The sequence below is a fragment of the Ictidomys tridecemlineatus genome, chromosome 3 (genome assembly GCF_052094955.1).
Source record: "Ictidomys tridecemlineatus isolate mIctTri1 chromosome 3, mIctTri1.hap1, whole genome shotgun sequence".
NCBI lineage: Eukaryota > Metazoa > Chordata > Mammalia > Rodentia > Sciuridae > Ictidomys > Ictidomys tridecemlineatus.
Window position 1 is genome coordinate 153,863,568 of NC_135479.1, and position 20,392 is coordinate 153,883,959.

Consider the following 20,392-nt stretch of genomic DNA (forward strand, 5'->3'; position numbering starts at 1 on the left):
TCCAGATACTGTCTTGCTCAGAGATTCCCCAGGCCATGATGGTGCCCTCAACGTTGCCCTCTGATTGAAAATTTCAACAATTAAGCACCCTTTTATGGAATGACTAATGACAGGAGGTACAAATGGTAGGGGGAAAGAGACTGGAAGAGAGGAGGTGGGAACACATAACAGCAAAGGAGCAGACTCACTGGCTAGTGTCACCGTGGCTGGCACACTGGCCACAGCTCCTGCAGGCATCCGGGCCACACACTGGTAGCGTCCCACGGTGTGGTTGTTGAGGGCAGTGATGACCAGGGTCCCTCGGGTGAGGAGGACGCCCAGAGCATCATCTGAGCCATTCAGCTCCTTCCCGTTCAGGCGCCATGTTACGTTCACCCACGGGGGTTCCACCACACAGCCCAGGATCACAGTTCCTCCCAGCTTCTGGACAGTGGACACAGGCTGGACAGTGACCCGAGGGACCTCGTCTGGAAAAAGAACAGGCATGCAGCAATGACATCAAGGCCCCAACAAACCAACAACATCACCTTTTTAGAACCACTGCACCCTGGTACCCTTCCAGAATTAAGCATCCAGGACTTGATCTTTCTCTGAGTAACCTGACCGCCACTGCCCAGCCTGTCTTTACTTCTAGCAAACAGATCTGAAGTGGCAATGTGTCATAGAGACAAGAGCTCAGGCTCCAGAGTTGGAGAGAAGACCTGGGCTGAATCCCAGTGTCACCACTTCTGAGCCATGTGACTTGCCTTTTTCAGTCTCATCTGTAAAGTGAGGCCAATCGTATTCATCTCCCAGGGCTGGCAGGAGGCTTACCAACCATACATGTCCTGCCATGGTCTCATACAATAAACGAACAGTTATCATTTCCTCCTCCTCCTTGGGTACACCTTTTAAATCAATACAATACCAACATGTAACCAATATGGTATCACGATAGTTCTCATCTTGTGTTCTGGAATGTGCCCTTGATCGGTGGGAGCAAAGTGTTTTTGTTTTTGTGTTTAAGAATTATGATAAGATGCTTTATGCATCCACCCAGCTCCAAAACAGAGTCCTTCCAGGGGAAACGGACCGAGGGCAGGTGGGAACTCACTCAAGTCAGCAAGGCAGCCCACTGTGGCCAAGATGAGCCAGGTGAGGGTGACCTCCGGCCTTTTTCCTTTCTGTGTTGTCATCGTCCCATGCAGCATGATGTGTCAGAGGATCCCAAGGCAACGTTCCATAGGCCACCGGGTCACTCACAGAGCTGTTGCAGTCCCCTGCACCACTATTGTAAGAGAGAGAAAGAATGGGTGTGGTGAGAACACCTGTGTGTGCTGGTGGCAGCCACAGGCAGGGCTTCACCCCACAGGCCGGCTTCCCTCGCGCTTACTGGCAGCATTCCAAGTAGGGACCTGCCAGGCTGTGGGAAGACCAAAGAACCCCCTCATGCCCTTCTCATGTAAAAGAAGCCTCTTGTCAGGTGTGCCCTTGACCTAGAAGGTGATGTTATTGTGGTAAGGATGCTAGAGCTTTTCCCAAGGGACAACAAGAGGTACCCAGGACATGGAGCCAAGGATACAAACAGGCTGGGATCTACAGCCCCATCCAGGACACAGGGCAGGGAGTGTCCAGTGCAGAAGCTGGAACAGATAAGATTATTCTTAGCATTTGCTTGCCAAAGGCCAGCTGGCATGCCATGCTGCTAGTGAGGAACACTGTGGGACAGCACTGTCACTTGTGCATGCACCTGTGTGCGGAATCCTCCTTTTAGGGGAGGTTCCTGATTAAAAAATCCTACAGTCTCAGTATCTCATGAAACTGCTTTGACTCTTCTCATCTGGATTCCATGCCTAATAGATCCCTGTGAATGCTCTTTATTCCTGGAATCAGCCTGCACTCATGGGGGTCATCTGGCTCATCTGTAACCTCTACTGCCAGCACAAACATAGGCACAAGTCACACATCAGCCAAGGCAGGCCCCTCACCTTCTCAGGGCATGGGGCCTCATTTCAGCTTCACTTGCTGGTTGCCACTTTTCTACCCTAGTGCTGAAATTCTGGAATTTTCCATCTCTACAACATCTGTGCTCTTGACAACTGCCTAGGTTGCATTTCTACCCATAAAATAGTCCCTTGAGGATTTGCACGGCTCCTCCGGCTACCTAGTGACACATCTCAGCCATCAGCCACCCCTTCACACCCACCTAGAACATTAAATTCTCCCCTTCCACAATATTATTCCTTACTCTCCTGTAAATTATGACCATTAAAAGATCATGGAAATCACATAGCAAGTATATTCTCTCTTTCTCTCTCTCTCTCCTCTCTCTCTCTCTCTCTCTCCTCTCCTCTCCTCTCCTCTCCTCTTTTCTCTCTCTCCCTTTTGCCACAGCCCAAACCAAGGTTTTGCTTCTATGCTTCTCACTGGTGTATTTTTAAAATACTAGCAAATAAGGAAGGTGGATCACCACTCTATTGGACAGGAAGGGTTCAGAATGAGTTCCTATAACACTGAGGGCATCATTCCAATGACAGCATAGCAATGAATCTTCTTGAATCCTGTACATATGGCAATATCATTATTATCTTTCTAGGAAAGTGACCTACATTCAACGTTGATTCTTCTAGACCAATTGACCTAGTCAGAGATTTTTGAAGATTTGCAGTCACCATTGAAAAATCTGGGAAAGTAATTAAACTTCCTAGCAGTCAGCAGGGTGGACCTCGCTAGTGGGTGGAGCTCTGGCAACCTGCAGGGTCTGCAGGAAGAGGAGGTCCCTAACCTCCAGCCCAACATGCCTGACATGGGGACTGCAGGCTGGGCTTGAGGCTCTTGCTCTGTTCTTGGAGGTGCTTGGGATTCACCTAGATCTTTTGCTTCTCCAAAACCTCTTCAGAGGGAGTGAAGGGGACGCATCCACTGTACCGAGAAGCACCCCCCAAACCAGACCTAGGGCCTGTCCCCACACCAATGCTCACAGTGTTTTCCAAGAAAGACTCATTTCTTCTTGATTTTTATTCTCTCCCTCTGCCTTGTGCCTTTAACATCAGAGGACCCACAAGACTTCTCAACTACTCTGGGAAAGGACAAGGACACATTCTCTAAAAGGGGTTTAGAAGAAAGTTTTTACTTTTCAGAAGTTTTTTTTTTTTTTCTTCCTGGCAATTCAAAATAATTTCCTGTTAGGGGAAAGAGTGCTTTTGTCTTTTTTCCAAACAATTCAGTGAATCAAAAGACCATATTACTAGCAAAGTGAGATCATGCAGCTGCAGAGGATGTGAGCTGGGCCTGGCAGGGCAGTGAGGGCAGAGAGGTAGAGTGCCCTCTGCTGCCCCAGGGACCAACTGAGCTCTGCGCACAAAGTGTCTTCTTACATCTACACACCAGCCCTTCAAGGTGGGAGCCATCATCCCCATTTTACAGGTGAGGAAACTGAGCTTCAGAGATGAAGAAACTTGCCTGGATTCACACAACTGTAGGCTTGGGCTGAAACCACAGGTCAGGTGGATACCAAAGGCCTATACTTTTTAGCCACAATAGTAGCATTTTCCCATTTTGTTTTCCATTGGGGCTATGAACCCAGTGGGTGTTTAAATAGTTGAAACAAGAGTGACATAAAATAGTGATCTCTTTATAAAAGAAAAATTCCTACTAAAAAAGCAAGCTTTTGGTGTCTTCTCAATTTTCCAGGCACTGGAATTAATTCTCTAAACTACTATTGCCCAATTAGATGGCATATTAATATAGAACACCGTACGAGATCCCAGTCGTGGGATTTTAAGGAACTAGATTATTCACGACATGCCCCAGATTCCCAGAGTCCTTAAGGAGACTGATGTCAAGCATTCCTTTTCCTGCCCCAAGGAAAGAGAGAGGAAGGGAGTGGAGGAAGAGAGGAAGGGAAGGGAAGACGGGAGGGAAGAAGACTGAAAATGTATATGAACTACTAACGGGCAAAGAGGAGAAGTCGACAAAGACGGACAGGGGGCTGTTTCTTATCTGACCACAGGGTGGCTACAAAGGTGTTTGGGTTGTAAAATCAACAAAGGTTTTACTGAGGAAATTCAGCCCAGACACCCTCCTGATTAACGAGGACAAGGCAAACAGTGCCTGTTACTTCTGCACCCTTGGTGATTTATAAGGTTCAAAATGGAAACAAGCCCCACTTCTGCAGCCAGCCACCAACCTGCTTTTAAAAAACAACAAGGAGAAAAGAATGCAGCGGAGAAGTGAGAGGGAGCGTCAAGAAGCAGGTATTCCGAGACAGAGAGGAGGGTTCATCCTCATGATCCTCATGACGGAATGGAAGCCGATGCTGTTTTAATGAACCCAAAGCAGGACAATGGGGGTCTCTATGTAAAGGCAGAACCATGACCAAAAATTGGGTGTGTATTGTGAGGGGTATCACTGAAGGTATGATGCTATAGTTACTTCTTGGACCAAGCTACCTTGTGAATTTGTTTCAGAAAAAGAAAAATTCCAAAGATTTAGATGACAGACAATTTTACTGTGATTTTTTTTTTTTTTAAGGAAAGCAAGGCTTAAATTGGAGAGTCTAATTGCAGTATAACTTTGTCTCATTGTGAAATAAGCGAGGTACAATTTCAGAGTAAAGGCAAGAGTAAGGTCTGTTGTTTTTCTTGGCAATGCAAAGTATGTCTGGATCCTTCTATTTTCTTATGTGTTTTTTCAGAAAAAGAGGAGAAATCAAGGGGAAAAAAATCAAAAGCAGAGGGAAAAGGAAAAATTAATTCTTGCCATGAATTCCTCACTGAGGTCTAGGTACTTGCCATTTTTAAGGGTAATTTGGACACGAAAAAGAAAATAGGTCTGAGAAGTTTCACTGCTGACATACTTGTTTCCCACTGAAATAATCACCTCCAAACAGACGTTTCTGAAACTTTCCAAAAACAACAACAACAAAACATACTTCTGGGTTTGAGACCAAAGCATGAGAAATTGTAGCCTTGGAATATTTATTTTTTTTGAGAAAATTACAAACAACTGAGAGTGGATCTGGAGAAGGCCATCTCCCCCTCCCCCGTAGAGGGCGGTTGATTACATGGACTAAGAGTGAGACAACGCCACAGAGGTCACAGTCTCATCCCCTAGACACCCATGCCACTGCAGCTGCTACGGAAAGGGAAGCCTGTAGGAGCTAAACCACAAAACACGCCCTTTGGATGTCTTGAGACCAAAAACCAAGATGAGTAGGATGTAGCAGACAGTATGCAGAGACTTTCTCAAAAACATCCTTTAAGGGTAAGAATGAGGTCAGACAAAGTCCTTTGCTCCACTGGTTGAGAGGGGCTATCTACAAGAAAAAAATAATCTCTGCCCCAAGGTAGACTTTTTGCGTGTTCCCAATTTTGTAGAATTAAGATTCCTATTTCTGATGATGTATGAGGACAAAGCAAAGCTTTGCTCCTAGATGGGATGCTGAATGGCTGGGTTCAAGTGTCAGCAGTTCCTGGTCTCAAGAAAGAGGACGGAACTCCTGCCTGGAAGAGTGGCATGGGGGTGATGCCAGGGAAATAAGTGAATTTAATTCTCAGAGGGCTGAAAATGTGAATTTTGATAGCCTTAGGAGGAATTAAGAAAGAAAGGTTACTAAAATACCATATTGGACACCTTTAAAAATATCCAGTAAAAAGTTCATTTTTACTTAAGAAGTGTACTTTACCCACAGACCTAATTAAAAGGAAATATTTTAAAATGGGAGGGACCTCAAGAAAATACAATAATAGCCCAGACTAATACATGTTTTTCTAGTCCACGTGAGTCTGTAACTCACAGACGATCTCCCAACCAGTTAGAAAGGATGGGTTCAGGACACAAGTCAGGTCTCCTGTTCCTAGACTAGGATGCTCCTCACTAGTTCAACATTGCTTCTAGCAAGTTGTTTCTGAGGTCACATTAACTGACTGCTTAGAATTGGCTTTACCACTAATTTTGCAATGTTTCTGATTTTACTTCTTTATGCATGAAAATAACATTACCTGGATTATCATCTCTAATTGCAACTTTTTTTTTTTTGAGGAGGTTGTACAATCTTTTTTTCTAATCTTTTTTGATTTTATTTTTTTTAATACACGACAGCAGTGGAATGCATTACAATTCTTATTACACATATATAGCACAGTTTTTCATATTTCTGTATATAAAGTATGTTCACACCAATTCATGCCTTTATACATATATTTTTGTGCATTACAATTCTTAATACACATATATACCACAATTTTTTCATATCTCTATTTGTATATAAAGTATGTTGATACCCAATTCAAGTCTTCATATATGTACTTTGTATAATGATGTCCATCACATTCTATCATCCTTGCTAATCCCCTGCCCCCTCCATTTCCCTCCCACCCCACTTCGCTATCTAGAATTCATCTAATTCTGAGAAGGCAATGAGGAAAACTACCCCATTCACAAAATCCTCAAAAAAAAAAAAAAGATATTTGGGAATCAGCTTAACGAAAGAGGTGAAAGATCTATACAATGACAACTACAGAACCCTAAAGAGAAAAATCAAAGAAGACCTTAGAAGATGAAAAGATCTACCTTGCTCTTGGATAGGCAGAATTAATATTATCAAAATGACCATACTACCAAAAGCACTACACAAATTTAATGCAATTCCAATCAAAATCCTAATGGCATTTCTCATAGAAAAAGCAATAGAAAAAGCAATCACGAAATTCATCTGGAAAAATAAGAGACCCAGAATAGCTAAAGCAATCCTTAGCAGGAATAGTGAAGCAGGTGGTATCATACTATACCAGACCTTAAACTATGCTACAGAGTTATAGTAACAAAAGCAGCATGGTACTGGCACCAAAGCAGGCTGGTAGACCAATGGTACAGAATAGAGGACACAGAGACTACCCACAAAATTACAATTATCTTATATTAAACGAAGGTGCCAAAAACATGTACTGGAGAAAAGAGCATCTTCAACAATTGGTGCTGGGAAAACTGGAAATCTATATGCAACAAAATGAAATTAAACCCATATCTCTCACCATGCAAAAACTTAACTCAAAATGGATCAAGGATCTAGAAATTAAACCAGAGACTCTCCATCTAATAGAAGAAAAAATAGGTCCTAATCTTCATCATGTGGGATTAGGCCCCAACTTCCTTAATAAGACTCCTATAGCACAAGAATTAAAACCAAGAATTAATAAATGGGATGGAATCAAACTAAAAAGTTTCTTTTCAGCAAAAGAAACAATCTATGAGGTAAATAGAGAGCCTACATCCTGGGAGCAAATTTTTACCCCTCACATATCAGATAGAGCACCAATCTCTAAGGTATTTAAAGAACTCAAAAAGCTAAACACTGAAAAAACAAATAACCCAATCAACAAATGAGCCAAGGACCTGAACAAATACTTCTCAAAAAAGGATATACAATCAATCAACAAATATATGAAAAAATGCTCATCATCTCTAGCAATCAGAGAAATGCAAATCAAAACTACTCTAAGATATCATCTCACTCCAGTCAGAACGGCAGCTATTATGAAGACAAACAATAATAAGAGTTGTCTAATGGTAACTTTCTATGTGATCATTTTCATCTGCCTACCTTTTATATTCTAATCTAGAACACTCTCCTACTGTTTACTGCACAAATCCCTTCAAGAGAATTTTCTGCGGTGATGGAGACATTCTGTATTTGTGCTCTCTAAATACTTGAAATGTGGCCAGTGTGACTAAGGATCTGAATTTAAAATTTTCTTTAAGTGGCTCTATAGGGCTAGTGGTTGCCACATTTCATAGCATAGGTCTAGATGAAAATCTAGATTACTGGCATCTACCCAACCACGTTGATGTCAAATGCGGACAATAGCCATGGTTTAATGTTCTTAAATAGGAGTCCCACTCTAGCCAGTCTCTAAATATATTTGTCCTTTAGTCCTTATCCAAATTCTGTGTATGAGTCTTTTATTAAAAACCTATATGTATTGTGATTTTTAAAATTATTGGGAAGAAAAATATTACTAATCTACCACATTCAAGAGAGAATGCAAGTAATTGAGAGTATTCAAAGATGAATTCAGTCCCTAGGAATTTAAAGTCAAATTGTGGACACAAATCCACTAGCACTGGGCAAATATCAGTATCGGTAACATCTTCATCACTCCCCAGCCTTCTCCATAGTTTGCTCAAGACCATGTGACTAGTGTTGGCCAATGAGGTGTGAGTGTGTCAGGTGTCACTCCTGGAGCAGGGCACTCAGGAACTGGAGATGCTTCCATCTCTCCCTCACCTGGTCTGGCAGCCACATGCCACATGTTTAACAAAGCACAGCTACAAGACAGAAGGGAGCAGCTTGAGATGGGAAATGAGAAAAAATAAAATAAATAAACCTTTGTTGTCCAGAACAACTGAAGTGTAGGGATTACTCTCACATAGCAACTGTAGCATGCTTTCCTCCAACAGCTTAAGTGACTACCAGGGCAGTCACAAATGCCGTGTGGTAAAAGAGAGCACTTTCACGAAGGTGCTCTGGAAGTGGAGTTTGAAATTTGGACTTCAGGGGTATGTAAGGAGAAGGAGGGCACAAGAAGGTAAAGAGGGGACACTGGCCAGGTGGGGGCATATCTCCTGTGTGCAGGGCAGCCAGTAATCAGACGGGCAGAAAGTTCTGGAACAGGGCTCTTTACATATTACCTTACGCCCCAGGAGTAACATATTCTGGGCAACCATCCCTAATACATGCCCATGTATTTATTTAAAAATTAAATGCTTATGCTGCAGAACCAAAATCTAAAGAACACTGGGTAAAAGTGAAACCATATTTTAATGACCCCCTTAATCATGATTGTTTTTCATCAGTTAATGCCTTAAGACAGAATGCCTATTTAGGATTAGGATCATTACTAATGGCATGGGTGTAATCTCTTTTAAATAGTCTGCTCAGATGTTAATTGTGTTGTTGACTTCTCATCAGATGTGATTTCATTATCAATTTTTTTTTTTAGCTTCTTAATGTGGCCTGAAAAGGGTCAACTCTGCCTTTTTCTTTCTGTTTGCATGTGGTTAGATTATCAGCATTCTCAATCCAGTTTCTTTGCAGCAATCTCTTTAAGCCACTTGTCCTTTTGTGAGAGTTAATTTAGTTAAAACTAAATAATATAATCTGTAAATCCACTTAACAGAGAAAACAGGAAAACGAGAGTGAATGAGCAAGTGAGATCCCTACTGTCAAACCCTCCACACAGGGGAGAGGTCTTGGATACTGTTGTGACACACAGTTAACAACTTCTAGTTTCTATACTAAATATTAGGAAAGCTGGACTGCTTTACTATTTCTCTTTTTAAAAATTATTTTGTTTTATTTTGAAGTTCTGGGGATTAAACCCAGGGTTTCACCCATGTGCTCCACCACTGAGCTCCATTCCCAGACTTGCTTCCTTTCTTAGATAGAAATAAACATTAAGGGAATCTCTACTATTTTCTTCCAGCACCTAATAGAACCATGTGTGTTTCCCCTTGGGAACTTGCACCCTATTTTGTAGACTACTGTATTAGAATTAAAAGAGTCAGGCAGGACATTGTGACTGAGTGGAAGACCAAGGAAAAGAGTTTGAAATTAACCCCATGGACAGAGTGAAGGTATTGGGTTTTAAGCAAGGGAACGTCTACTCCAAATGACACTTTGAGAGATTAGCAAACGCAGGCTTCTCTCATTGAACATGATTTATAACAAGCTGCTATCAGCTTATTTCAGGTGGGTGGGATGTCAAAGCAAGCAGAAAGAAAAGAAGCCTGAGTAGGCTCTGGGGAGGACCCCCATAAAGATCTATCTAAGCAAAGGTCTCAGTCTCTTGATTTGCCCAATAAGCATTTGGTAAAATGCATCTCATCGTCTCCCAGCTCCTGCACTGGGGGAAAAAGTTACTAGGGAATCACATTGTCACCCCTCTCTGTAAAGAGATTTTAAAAAATATCTATCCATGGGGGTGGAGAATGGTTTATTGCTAAGCTGGAAAAAGAGAGAAAATAAAAACCACTTTTTCTTCTACACTCTCTTCTCAATTCCCCCACCCCTCTTCCATATAAATTCAATTTGACAACCCTGCTAATTGGATAAACGCAGCTCATACACTCCTAGAAGGCTATTCCCTTTTCTTTCTTTTTCTTTTCTTTCTTTATTTTTTTCTTCTTGTTTTGTTTTTGGAGAGCTCAAAACAGGGTGATTGTGCTGTTCTTCAACACGAATTCCATCTGCTTTATTTCTCTCTCTCCATTCAGAGCTGCTCCTGAATATTTATGAAGACTTCCCTCCTCGCCTCTCCCCTTTCTACCCCACCGCCACCCTCCTTCCTCCCTCAACTTCCCTCTCCCCATCGGGCCTCCAGCCTCCTCTCCCATCTCAGAACTAGGACAAAAAACTTCCAGATGCCCCCCCTCCCTTTAGATAAACACAGGCCGTGTCAAGTGTGAGGAGAGGGGGAGGTGGGGAGGGGGTTCAACTGCCAGTCAAGCCCCTGGCCTTCAATGCGGCTGGGGGCCTACCCTAATCTGCTGCATGCTTGCCATATGGGGGCTGTGTTGCCCCGGGAGACACTAACAGGCAGAACGGAGCTTAATAGAGTCCATATTCATTGTGATGCAGTGAGATAGCTCCAGGCACCACTGCCCTTCGGGCTGGTTTCATTCTTCTGTTGCCCACTTTCTGTTTTTCCTCCCTTTTCCTTTCTGTCTTCCTTTTAAAAGGGCCTGGTCTCCAGAGAGTTCTAATCTGGAGAGATCTGAGCAGCTGGAAAGGGTAGACTCTGGGGTTAGGAGTGAGGAAGGCGATGGTGGTGTTGGGAGGTGCTGAGGTGATGAGAAGTGAGAGGTAGGAACCCCCTGTGGGCCGGGGGTACAGCCACCACACAGCCAGGGAGCACGTGGTGTTGTGTGCGCAGATGTGGGCAGGCTGGGGTCCCTGCACAGGGGCAAGGCTGGTAAGGTGGAGTGGGTGGGAGGGTTGGTGCGTCTCCTAGCTGTGCCTTCAGGGAAAGCAACCTTCATATTTACTCAGAAGTCTATAGCCTCCTTTGGCCCATGTCCTTCTCTGGCAGGTCTGGCACCAAGGAGGAGGTGATAGTTATGTCTGCACAACCAAACTAAAGGCATAAGAAACCTCTTATGAGTGAGCCGTCCAGCAGGTCAGGCCTTGTCACAAGTATATGTGTGACGAGAGACTTGGGGTTCTGTGAGGCTAGAGGTGGTCTCCCTCCACCCTAAAGGGAAGGAGGGACAAGAACTTCGGGAGAGAACAAACATGCATTTCCCAACAGGTCAAGAGACTAAAAACTATAATCAAAGATATGGTAGAATTCCCCAGAGAATAGTTTCATAAGTTGCAAAACAAAGCTACTTGTTCTTTGACTGTGGGGGACAGAGGGAACCACGCAAAATTAAGTCAAGACATGAAATAAAGCAAAGGAAAACTGGAAGAACTGACAACCACAATCAGGAAAGGCGGTGGGGGGAAAGGGTGTTGGAGGTGTGCAGTAGAAGCAAAAATGCTTGTACTATTGGTGCAACAATACCCCCACTACAGTGATGTGTCCCCCTCTTCCAGTACCAAAGTCAAGCAGCTTAAGTCAGATGAAATTGTTAAAACCAAGGTAGATACTAGAGGTGTTGATATATATATATATATATATATATATATATATATTTTAACCTTCCACATTTTCTATGCTCTACATTCACTGCACTTACTTTCCACTGAGTTACATCACAAATCTGTGCTTCTTAGCTCAACCCAAGGCTGTATATATCCCAACCATCCTTCAGCGATTGGTGCACTGAGTAGTTTAGGGGCCAAGTACAATTTCACTTCCTGGTTCTAAAGCCTAAAATGTATTTGGTTATCAGAAGTCTATCCAAAGCCAGCCACATCTCCCTACTCCTCAGTATCCACTCCTTGAAGACTCATTGTAGAATCATTGAGAAGTCAGAATAGAAGATGCACAAGCCAGCAGGGTCTTTCAGGACGTGGAGAGCACTAACCTTCCCTGCAGGAGAAGCCTTCCCTCCCAGCTTTTCTCTACACAGTGCTCCTGCAGGCTGTTTAGGCTCAGCATGTTGCATGCACTAGAGGACAGCTCAGCAAGGGGCGGTGGGGCTACCTGGAGCTCTGGGGTGAGCCAGCCTTGGAGCTCCAGGCTCTTCCCAGTCTTCCCTGCAATGAACACACTAGTCAGTAATCTTCCACTCTGGAAGACCCTGAGCACCAAGTGCGTTCTGAATCTGGTGACAAGAACATGCCAGCCATATGGACCATGAGAATATAAATGGTGGGCAGAAGTCTCCCAAACAAGTCTTCAGGAGTAAAGGGAAGGATGTCAACTAGTGGGAGCCAGAATGGTCAACTTATAAGAAAAACAGAGCCAGTTACTCTAGTCTAGGCCAAATCCTTGCCTTTTATGTCACTGCTGAGAGGACCCTGCATAGATAACCTGCCTATACCAATATACACTCAAACTCATCTACTCTTCCCTGACTTTCCTAAAGCCATGAAAAGATGAACCACCCACTCTGCTGCCCAGCCTTGTACTCTTCCTCTCTTGCCTCCCCCTAGTTCTCCACCTCAGTTTCTGATCAGTCACATGGGCTCTAATTCTGGCAAAGCAGTGTTGCCCAATAAAAAATGCAATTCCCATCACATGTGTAACTTTTAATTTTTCTGATAGCCACGTTGAAGACATAGGTGAAAATAATTTTAATAATATCTTAACAAAATATATCTAAAATTTATCATTTCAGTAAATAATCAAGATAAAATTAATGGCCACATGGGCTTAGTGGTGACTGTCTTGGGCAGCACAGTTCTAGGGTCCTGGCTCTCTTCTCTGCATTTAATCAGCCTCTGCATTATCATCTACCTTCTTTCTAAAATGTCAAACACAACCAAACAGTGAAAGATGATAAATGGGCAGCTCCCATTCCTTGAGCAAGCACCTCCTATTAGTCAAAATCGTAATTCATTTAATTTGATATTTGCACAATGTCCCTATAGGGTAGGTGTACGATCAACCCATTTTATAGATGGGGAAACTGAAGCTAAGGGTGATTAAATATCTTGTACGGGATCACATGTGTTACCAAGGCGAAAACTAAATAAAATCCCTAGCTTCACTCTTTTAGTTGACTTAATCAATAATTTTGGAGGTCACACAGCTGGGTAATAGATTATTAGTGTCCCAGAAGCTTCGCTGTGGATAACACCTGTGACTTGTGGGTTATGATGATAACATGGTTGCCTAGATTACTTCTCAGGGACCTGAAGGCAACTGTGGCTGAAAATACTGTCTCTTCCTGTGGGCCTAGAGACATCTCATAGGTGACCACGATGGGACGGAAAGGCTCAGCATCTCTGTCTTCATAGTATGGCTGTCTCTTTTGTGGGTTAGATTTTCCTCAGCTCTGCATGTAGATCTGTTCAACATTTGAGAGATGTTTTGTCCAAAACTATAACATAGGGCTAACTTGACCTAGACTTGCCTAGTCTCTCTCCCTTCCCCGACCGGCTTTTCAGTTTGCCTGTACCAGACACGTGTCCATAACCAGATCAGACCATGAAAGAGTGAAGAGAGGTGCCACCCAGTTCCTAAATCTCTACCTATTTTCAGAAAAGATGGGAATATTCTTCTCATTTGTTAGCCTCTCTCTCTCCCTACCATTCATATCTATAACTCCTCCAGCCCCTAGAGTTGAGAAGCTGATTTATGAGCATAGCTCCCTCTTCTTCATACTTTGGCTACCAAATCAAGCCTCTCTTTTCTCCAATGCTCTCTGACATTGCTTTTCCATGGGATGAGCCTTTGAACCTGGGTTCAGTAATATGCAGATGGAAAATCTGAGTCAGGATTTGAACTAGGTCTTCTGATTCTAAAACCCTTTCACTTTTCCATGACGTTTTACATAAATGAAGGCATAATAACAAGGGATTATAAGGCAACCATTAAAAATAAGAATTAGAAAGATCAAGTAGCAACATGAAAATAAAGGTTTAGAAGATGTAAAAATAATAGATTCCATTTTATAAAAGGCAAATGGATGAGGCCTGAAAGATACATGAAAAAAATGAAAATGCAGTTGGTTTGAAAATTGGAATTATGAGTGATGTTTTAACACTTTTGAATTCAGTTTAAAAAAAATAATGAAATAAGTGTACAGACCCACCTTTGATCGTTCCCTGGCTGAGAATGATTAAAGTTCAAAGGCCGCCATACAACCTTTCTTTATTCATGGCCTCCAGTGAACCTTTGACGTGTCTTCCTCCCACGTTCCTAAGATGTTGACAAGCTGCATCTTCACACACTCTAACCACCTTCCTTTTTCCCTTCATTCCAGAGAAACTCACACTATCTTCCAAAGCTTACCTCAAACATCACCTGCTTTGTGAAGCCTCCTGTGACTGCGCCTCATTCCAGTTCCCAAAGCACTTGCACGCCTGATATAACATTTCCACAAGGATGGCGTGGGTTTTGATCATGTGTCTGTGAGAGGCCTTCTGTCTCTTCCCACAACCCAGACGACAAACTGCTTGAAGACCAGGATGTAACAAATGTACCTTGGTAACTTAACACCTAGAAAAGCCTTGGCAAAAGGAGCTTATTCAATGTTTGCCGAAGGGAAGGGTTTGGTCCAATCAGAAATTTAAGCTTCAAAGGGATGTTAATCTGGTGCAGGGTCAGGTAGGAGGGACACACAAAGAGAGAGATACTGAAACCCCTAGTGGAAACAAGGGTTTTTCTGAGGGAAAGGCTGTGGCCTTTATTTTTTAAAACCCAAGGGCCCTCAGTCAGTGGGGGCAGCACTGGAAGGAGCAGGGTGCAGAGGAGGTCCTAAGCTCTTCTAGGCCAGAGGCTGTGCCCCTGCCCATGCTCTGATGGCTGGCTCCCTTCAAGGTGCAATGGCTTTCCTTCCTGTCTCTTCTCCCCAAATAAATATCAACTAAGCTTGCAGCAGTCATGGGGATGCAGGAAAATCCAATCTAGGATGACACCACGCCCGGTGCCACTATCACCATGCCCTGAGCCTCAGGCTAGGCAGAAGGAGAAATCAGAAAGCTGTTGAGTCAGAAAGAGAAGAGCAGGTTCAAGCCTGAGGAGTTCAAGTTCAAGAAAAGAGCAAGGGGAGGGGAGGAGGGATGAGAATGGAAAGGTGGGAGAGCCAATGAATTATGCTAAGCTCCCATGACAGGCCGAGTCCAGGGCGGGTGCTTTGTGTCCAGGATCGCTTTTCATCATCACCACCCAGGCAGTGCCACTGTCCCCACTTGATACATGATCAAAAACCCTTCTTGATGCTTTGTCACTTAGGGACTTTAGGGTTCCTCTCTAGTTTGTACTGTAGACAAAGTTTCTCTACTAGGTGACAAGGTTGGAACTCGGCTGGACTGTGGAATCCTCCTCCCCAAGGAGCTACAGTATGAGCTTTGTAGCTTCTGTCCTCAATAGAAGGTGACTTTGGGTGAGTTACGTAATGTCTTTGAGCCTCAGTTTACTCTCTGTGAAAATGAGAATGAGTACTTGGATGAGCTTATGAAAAGAGTTAATGAGATAATGTGCAAAAGCAGCCTGGTACGTAGCAATCATGCAGTCATTTTGGAGAGTGGGGGTCATGAACTTTTCTACGGAAAGCTGTTCACTGGAGCTTTAATTTCATGCAGTGGCATTGCCACCTGGTGGGCTTTTCAATTAATGTTCTTTAAGACCAAAAGAAGCGTTGCATTTCAACAACTCTAGACACACATGATATCATTTCTGCTCTCTCCTCATAGGATGTATAAAATTATACAATAGACTGACTTTGCTACCCTACACACATACATCTGAAGGTCAAGAAATAGTCTTTTTTGGAAGGAAAAAAAAGCAATATATTCTACAGGATTTTACAGAACCTCACAATAACCCTGTGGGAAGGGGACTGCATGGAGAGCGCCTTAGTGTTCTCAAGTCTGTGGCCAGATTCAATTTCTAAAGTCTTGATCTGCACCCAACACTATTCAACATTTAATATCACTTCCGCTAATAGCCTCCTCCTTTCACATATGCTTTTCCGCACTCTTGATGATGATAATGACAGTAATGATCGTAATTTCTCCATAGTGCCTCTACTTGTTCAGAGAGAAAGAGCAAAATATCCCCAACAGTAGGTCATTTGGGAGCAGGAGTTCCGGAGAGGTGTTTACACAAAAGAAAACATAACCCCTGGCTGCTCTAGTCCCTATTCCCAGCTCCAGAAAGGAGCTAACCTTTGACCTCATCCAGCAAACACACATGGCCACCACAAAACCCCTTCTACCTGCTTCTAATTACAACTTATGACCAGGGCTGTACCCACATGGATCTTGCAGATAATGAACAAAAATGCTAATATAGTGACTGGAAAGAAAACAGGAACATCTACTAAAACCTGGTGCTTGGAACTGACAAAACGACCAACTCAAAAGGAAAGACTTGAGAGGCTGTGTAGATGGTCCAAAAAGTATATAAACAGACCCACTTAAAGAAGACCTTATAATCTCAGCCCTGTCTCCCAGGACAAAGGGGAAAGGGTCTCACTTGCAGGTAGTGTGTGAGCACAAACCTCACCATTCCACAGTCTGGGAAGGTAAGAACACCCTTTCCACCTAACAGGGCCCACTGAAGGCTGAGAACAGCTTGGTACTGCTCCAGGGCACTCTCCAGGGAGCAGGCCAACCTGCACTGGGCATAGAACCGAAGAAAAAAATTTTTCCCTCAAATCATGCAGAAGGCTAACGGGATTTGGTTCAGAAGTGGAGTAGGAAAAACACGGGCATCCTGCTTAGTGTTCATGCTGTGGAGAGGAGAAGATCAGTTGCTGGCAACTCAAAGACACTCCTGATGAGAGGCACAGGGCCCTGGGGTGGGCACTGGGTAGAATTCAGTGTAGTACAGCAAACTCTAGTTACTGTGTGTTGTACAAAGGGTTGAGGGGGATGTGGAGAAAACGAGGCAGCCTGCAATCCTCAAAGAGCTTAGAACTGTTTGACTCTGACAATATCTTTCTGTTATACCAAAATTAAATTGCAGCATGGCCTCAAGAAAAAATGAGTCAGAAGATAAACTGTGGATTTCACTAATCATTAAGTAAAGGAACCAGAACCACTAGCAAAGGCATCAGAGGAATGATAGAAGTGTGGATGCATGTCCCTACATGTATAGGTGCATATGCACACAAGCACTCATGCCCTGTTCCGCATGGAAGGCCAGTTCTCCAATGTAGCTCTGTTCATAAATCCTAAAAGAATCTCTCTGTCTCCCATCCATATCCATTGCTCACACAGTGCTGAAAGTCATCAAAGTCTGTCAGTTTAGGCAGGACAAGGGCTTAGACCTAACAGAAGTCCATGTGACAGGATCTTTTAGGCCTCAAGTTTTATCACCTACACTGGCACTTGTCACTGTAACTTATTAGTTTATAGTCTCCTCCTTGACGAACAGTAGATACTCTACAAATGTTTGCTAAGCTGTGGAGACCTCCTACCTCCAAGGTCTCCCCGGCCTAGCCATGGTCCATGGAGTTTGGATCTGCTGAATCCGAGGTGGGGGTCCCACTGCAAAAGCAGAGCTTGTGCAGGTAAAAGTGACTTGAGAATGCTCCCGTCCTTGTCTCCCTCAGGGACTTGGTTTGGGAACTCACTGGGGTTCTTATTCAGTGGAGAAGACAGGTAGGACACAGGCCATGTCCCAAGGAAGCATAGCATGTGTGAAGTGGGTTTGCCAAAAAGAAGGTGGAGGGCAGGAATGTGGAGGACGAGTGTAAAGAGAAATGGGTTCCTGAGGAAGCCTGTTTCCATTGGCCGACTATGTTCCCAATGCCCATCCCGTCAGGGGCCCACCAGGCAGCGGTGAGGCACCCTGCTCTTCATTCACTTCATTAATTAATTATTGGCCTCTGCCTTCCCACTCGACCAAAGGCTCAGGAATGGCGATCTTATTTGCAAGAGTATCTGCAGCACTAGCACAGCTCTAGGTACTCAGCAAATACCTGCTGAATGAACAAATAACGACCCCAGACACAAAGGTGAAAGGTTATGGCAGAGGAGAAAGAACTGTGGTCATAAGCCAGGGGGGAGCCGTGTTGTTAGCAGAAGAAGAGGGGCACTTTAGGGAGCTTTGGGGAGTGAAAACACTTTGACTTAATTAGGCAACATAATTACCACCCATTGGAGGTAAGCTGTCACTTCCAGTCACTTTCCGTGTTCCTTCCTCACAATGATTAAGCACCACCAGGCAGACCCACATCTCCACCCTCCACATGACTCAAAAAAGGTCTCAGGTGCTGTGACCCAGACTGAAAGAGGATCAGTTTGATTCTTGATCTGTCTGGTTTTGAGGCTGATTTGGGTAAACGACAGGCAAAACCGGCCCTAGCTACCCCCTTACACACACACACACACACACACACACACACACACACACATCTCTAGCACAGTCATGCAGGCTCTCAGGAAATCAGAAGCATTCAAATATAGAGTGAAGCCTTGGAACAAAATGGCCAAACTGCTGAAGTCAAGGCCAAGTCAGGAGATGACAGGGTTCCACTCTTGGGTTCACATCTGACTGTACTGTGACAGTGAACTTGAACTGAACTCACAGATGAACCACTTACCCATGGATGCTGAAGGAAATAGAGGTTACATTAGTAAAGCATCTAGAGTCAAGACTGGTACAAAGTCCATGGTCAATTCATAACAGTGACTTATTCAATCTGAATAACTCCTTTTAGGGTCATTTTTAGGAATATTTTCAGTACACTGATCCCTGCTGCAGATGCATCCTTGGCATTTTGGACAATATCTCCGGGACTTTAAAATCCTATTCTGGCTCCTCCAGTGCCTTATACTGGTCATTCTGGTCATGTGCACCCTCCACCTCTAAGATATTCTCTCTCTCTCTCTCTCTCTCTCTCTCTCTCTCACACACACACACACACACACACACACACACACACACAGCAAACATCTGCAGCTCCAGCTGGTAAGCATGCTTTAGAATCCTGACAGTTTACTTTCTTTCCCAACTAACCTCATGCAAATCCACTTTCTTCACCACCTTTCTGACCCCCAACTGTACACATTTAATGCATCCCCCAACCCCCAATCTTTCCTTTCTCAATCACACAGTTCTTTTAAACCACCTAAAACTTAAATAAATACCTATCTGGAAATCCAAAGCATGCTGTAGTCCATCAGTCAGTCAGTCTCTGCCTTCTGCTAGAAGCACCCCCCATTCCCTGCCAGCTCTCCCCAACTTGTGAAGCCCAGTGGCCCTGGTGCAAGGCTGGCACATGCAGAGAAAACAAACACATGGAGTCCTGCCAGCTGGATCAGCCACTGCTGTTTACAGCAGGAGCAAAGTGTGGAGAATTAGAGAAACATGGTGTGGGGAAGGAGCAGAGGGGGCTGGGGAATTCTAGCCTCCTGCTCCTAGGTTCACCACCTGCAAAGAGGATCCCCTGCAGATGTTCTGCCAACCCTAGGTGTAGAACAGGACAGCAATCCATCAGAGGTGGGATTTATGCATCATGGTGCTGCAAGCAAAGTGAAAGTCCTTGCCAGTGGAGAGCCTATTATTTGCTTATTATTCTGTCCCCAGAACCAATAATAGTGCTAGGCACATAGTGGAAATGCAGTGAGCATTTTGTTGATTATATGAATAAATGAGCTGTTTTCCTGTTTGGCCCACAGGATGGGCAGTAGGAGGATCGTGGTGGAGGGGTGGTTAGCAAGGAATGCCTAAGACCATACTTCTAAAAACCTACCACATGTTAAAATATGCTACAGAGCTATCCTGAAAGTAATTAAGGAAAATGTGGTACTGTGAAATCTTACCAGGTTTCTTCTTTTGGGAGCCTTTAATATGCTATTATACAGCACGAATCACCAAGAAGGACATAGACCTGGGTGCAATGGAGCACGCCTGTAATCCCAGCAGCTCAGGAGGCTGAGGCAGGAGGCTTGCAATATCAAAGCCAGACTCAGCAACTTAGTGGGATCCTAAGCAACTTAGCGAGACCCTGTCTCAAAATGAAATATTATTATAAAGAGTTTGGTATGTGGCTCAGTGGTTAAACACCCTTCAGTTTAAACCCAGGTACAGGAAAAAAAATAGAGCAGGATAGAGTATGCATTGAAATCTATAACCACAAGTATGGATTTATTTGACTATGAGACTAGAATTATTTGAGAGCCCCATTTTTTCCCCTCAGAGTACCATTGGCAATGAGAATTTCACCAAATATACTTTTGGAAATCCTGGCCTAAGAAGTTCCTGCAGAATGTTCCAGCAACTTGCAAAACAACATGATTCTATTTTTGTAATTAAAAACAGTTACGTATGATTAAACAGTGTGTAGT

General features: G+C 43.7%; 1 protein-coding gene across 7 annotated transcripts in view; it reads right to left on the reverse strand.

Moving 5' to 3' along the window:
- Positions 1 to 20,392, reverse strand: part of Boc (BOC cell adhesion associated, oncogene regulated) — an 86,076-nt gene that overhangs the window by 34,474 nt on the left and 31,210 nt on the right. For all 7 annotated transcript variants that reach the window (XM_078044216.1, XM_078044215.1, XM_078044214.1 and 4 more), the window contains 2 exons: positions 1,094 to 1,267; positions 189 to 467 (listed from right to left, as the gene is read on the reverse strand). In XM_078044216.1, coding sequence (XP_077900342.1) covers positions 189 to 467; positions 1,094 to 1,190 — 376 coding nt within the window. In that variant the 5' untranslated portion in view covers positions 1,191 to 1,267. The remainder of the gene's footprint in view (positions 1 to 188; positions 468 to 1,093; positions 1,268 to 20,392) is intronic.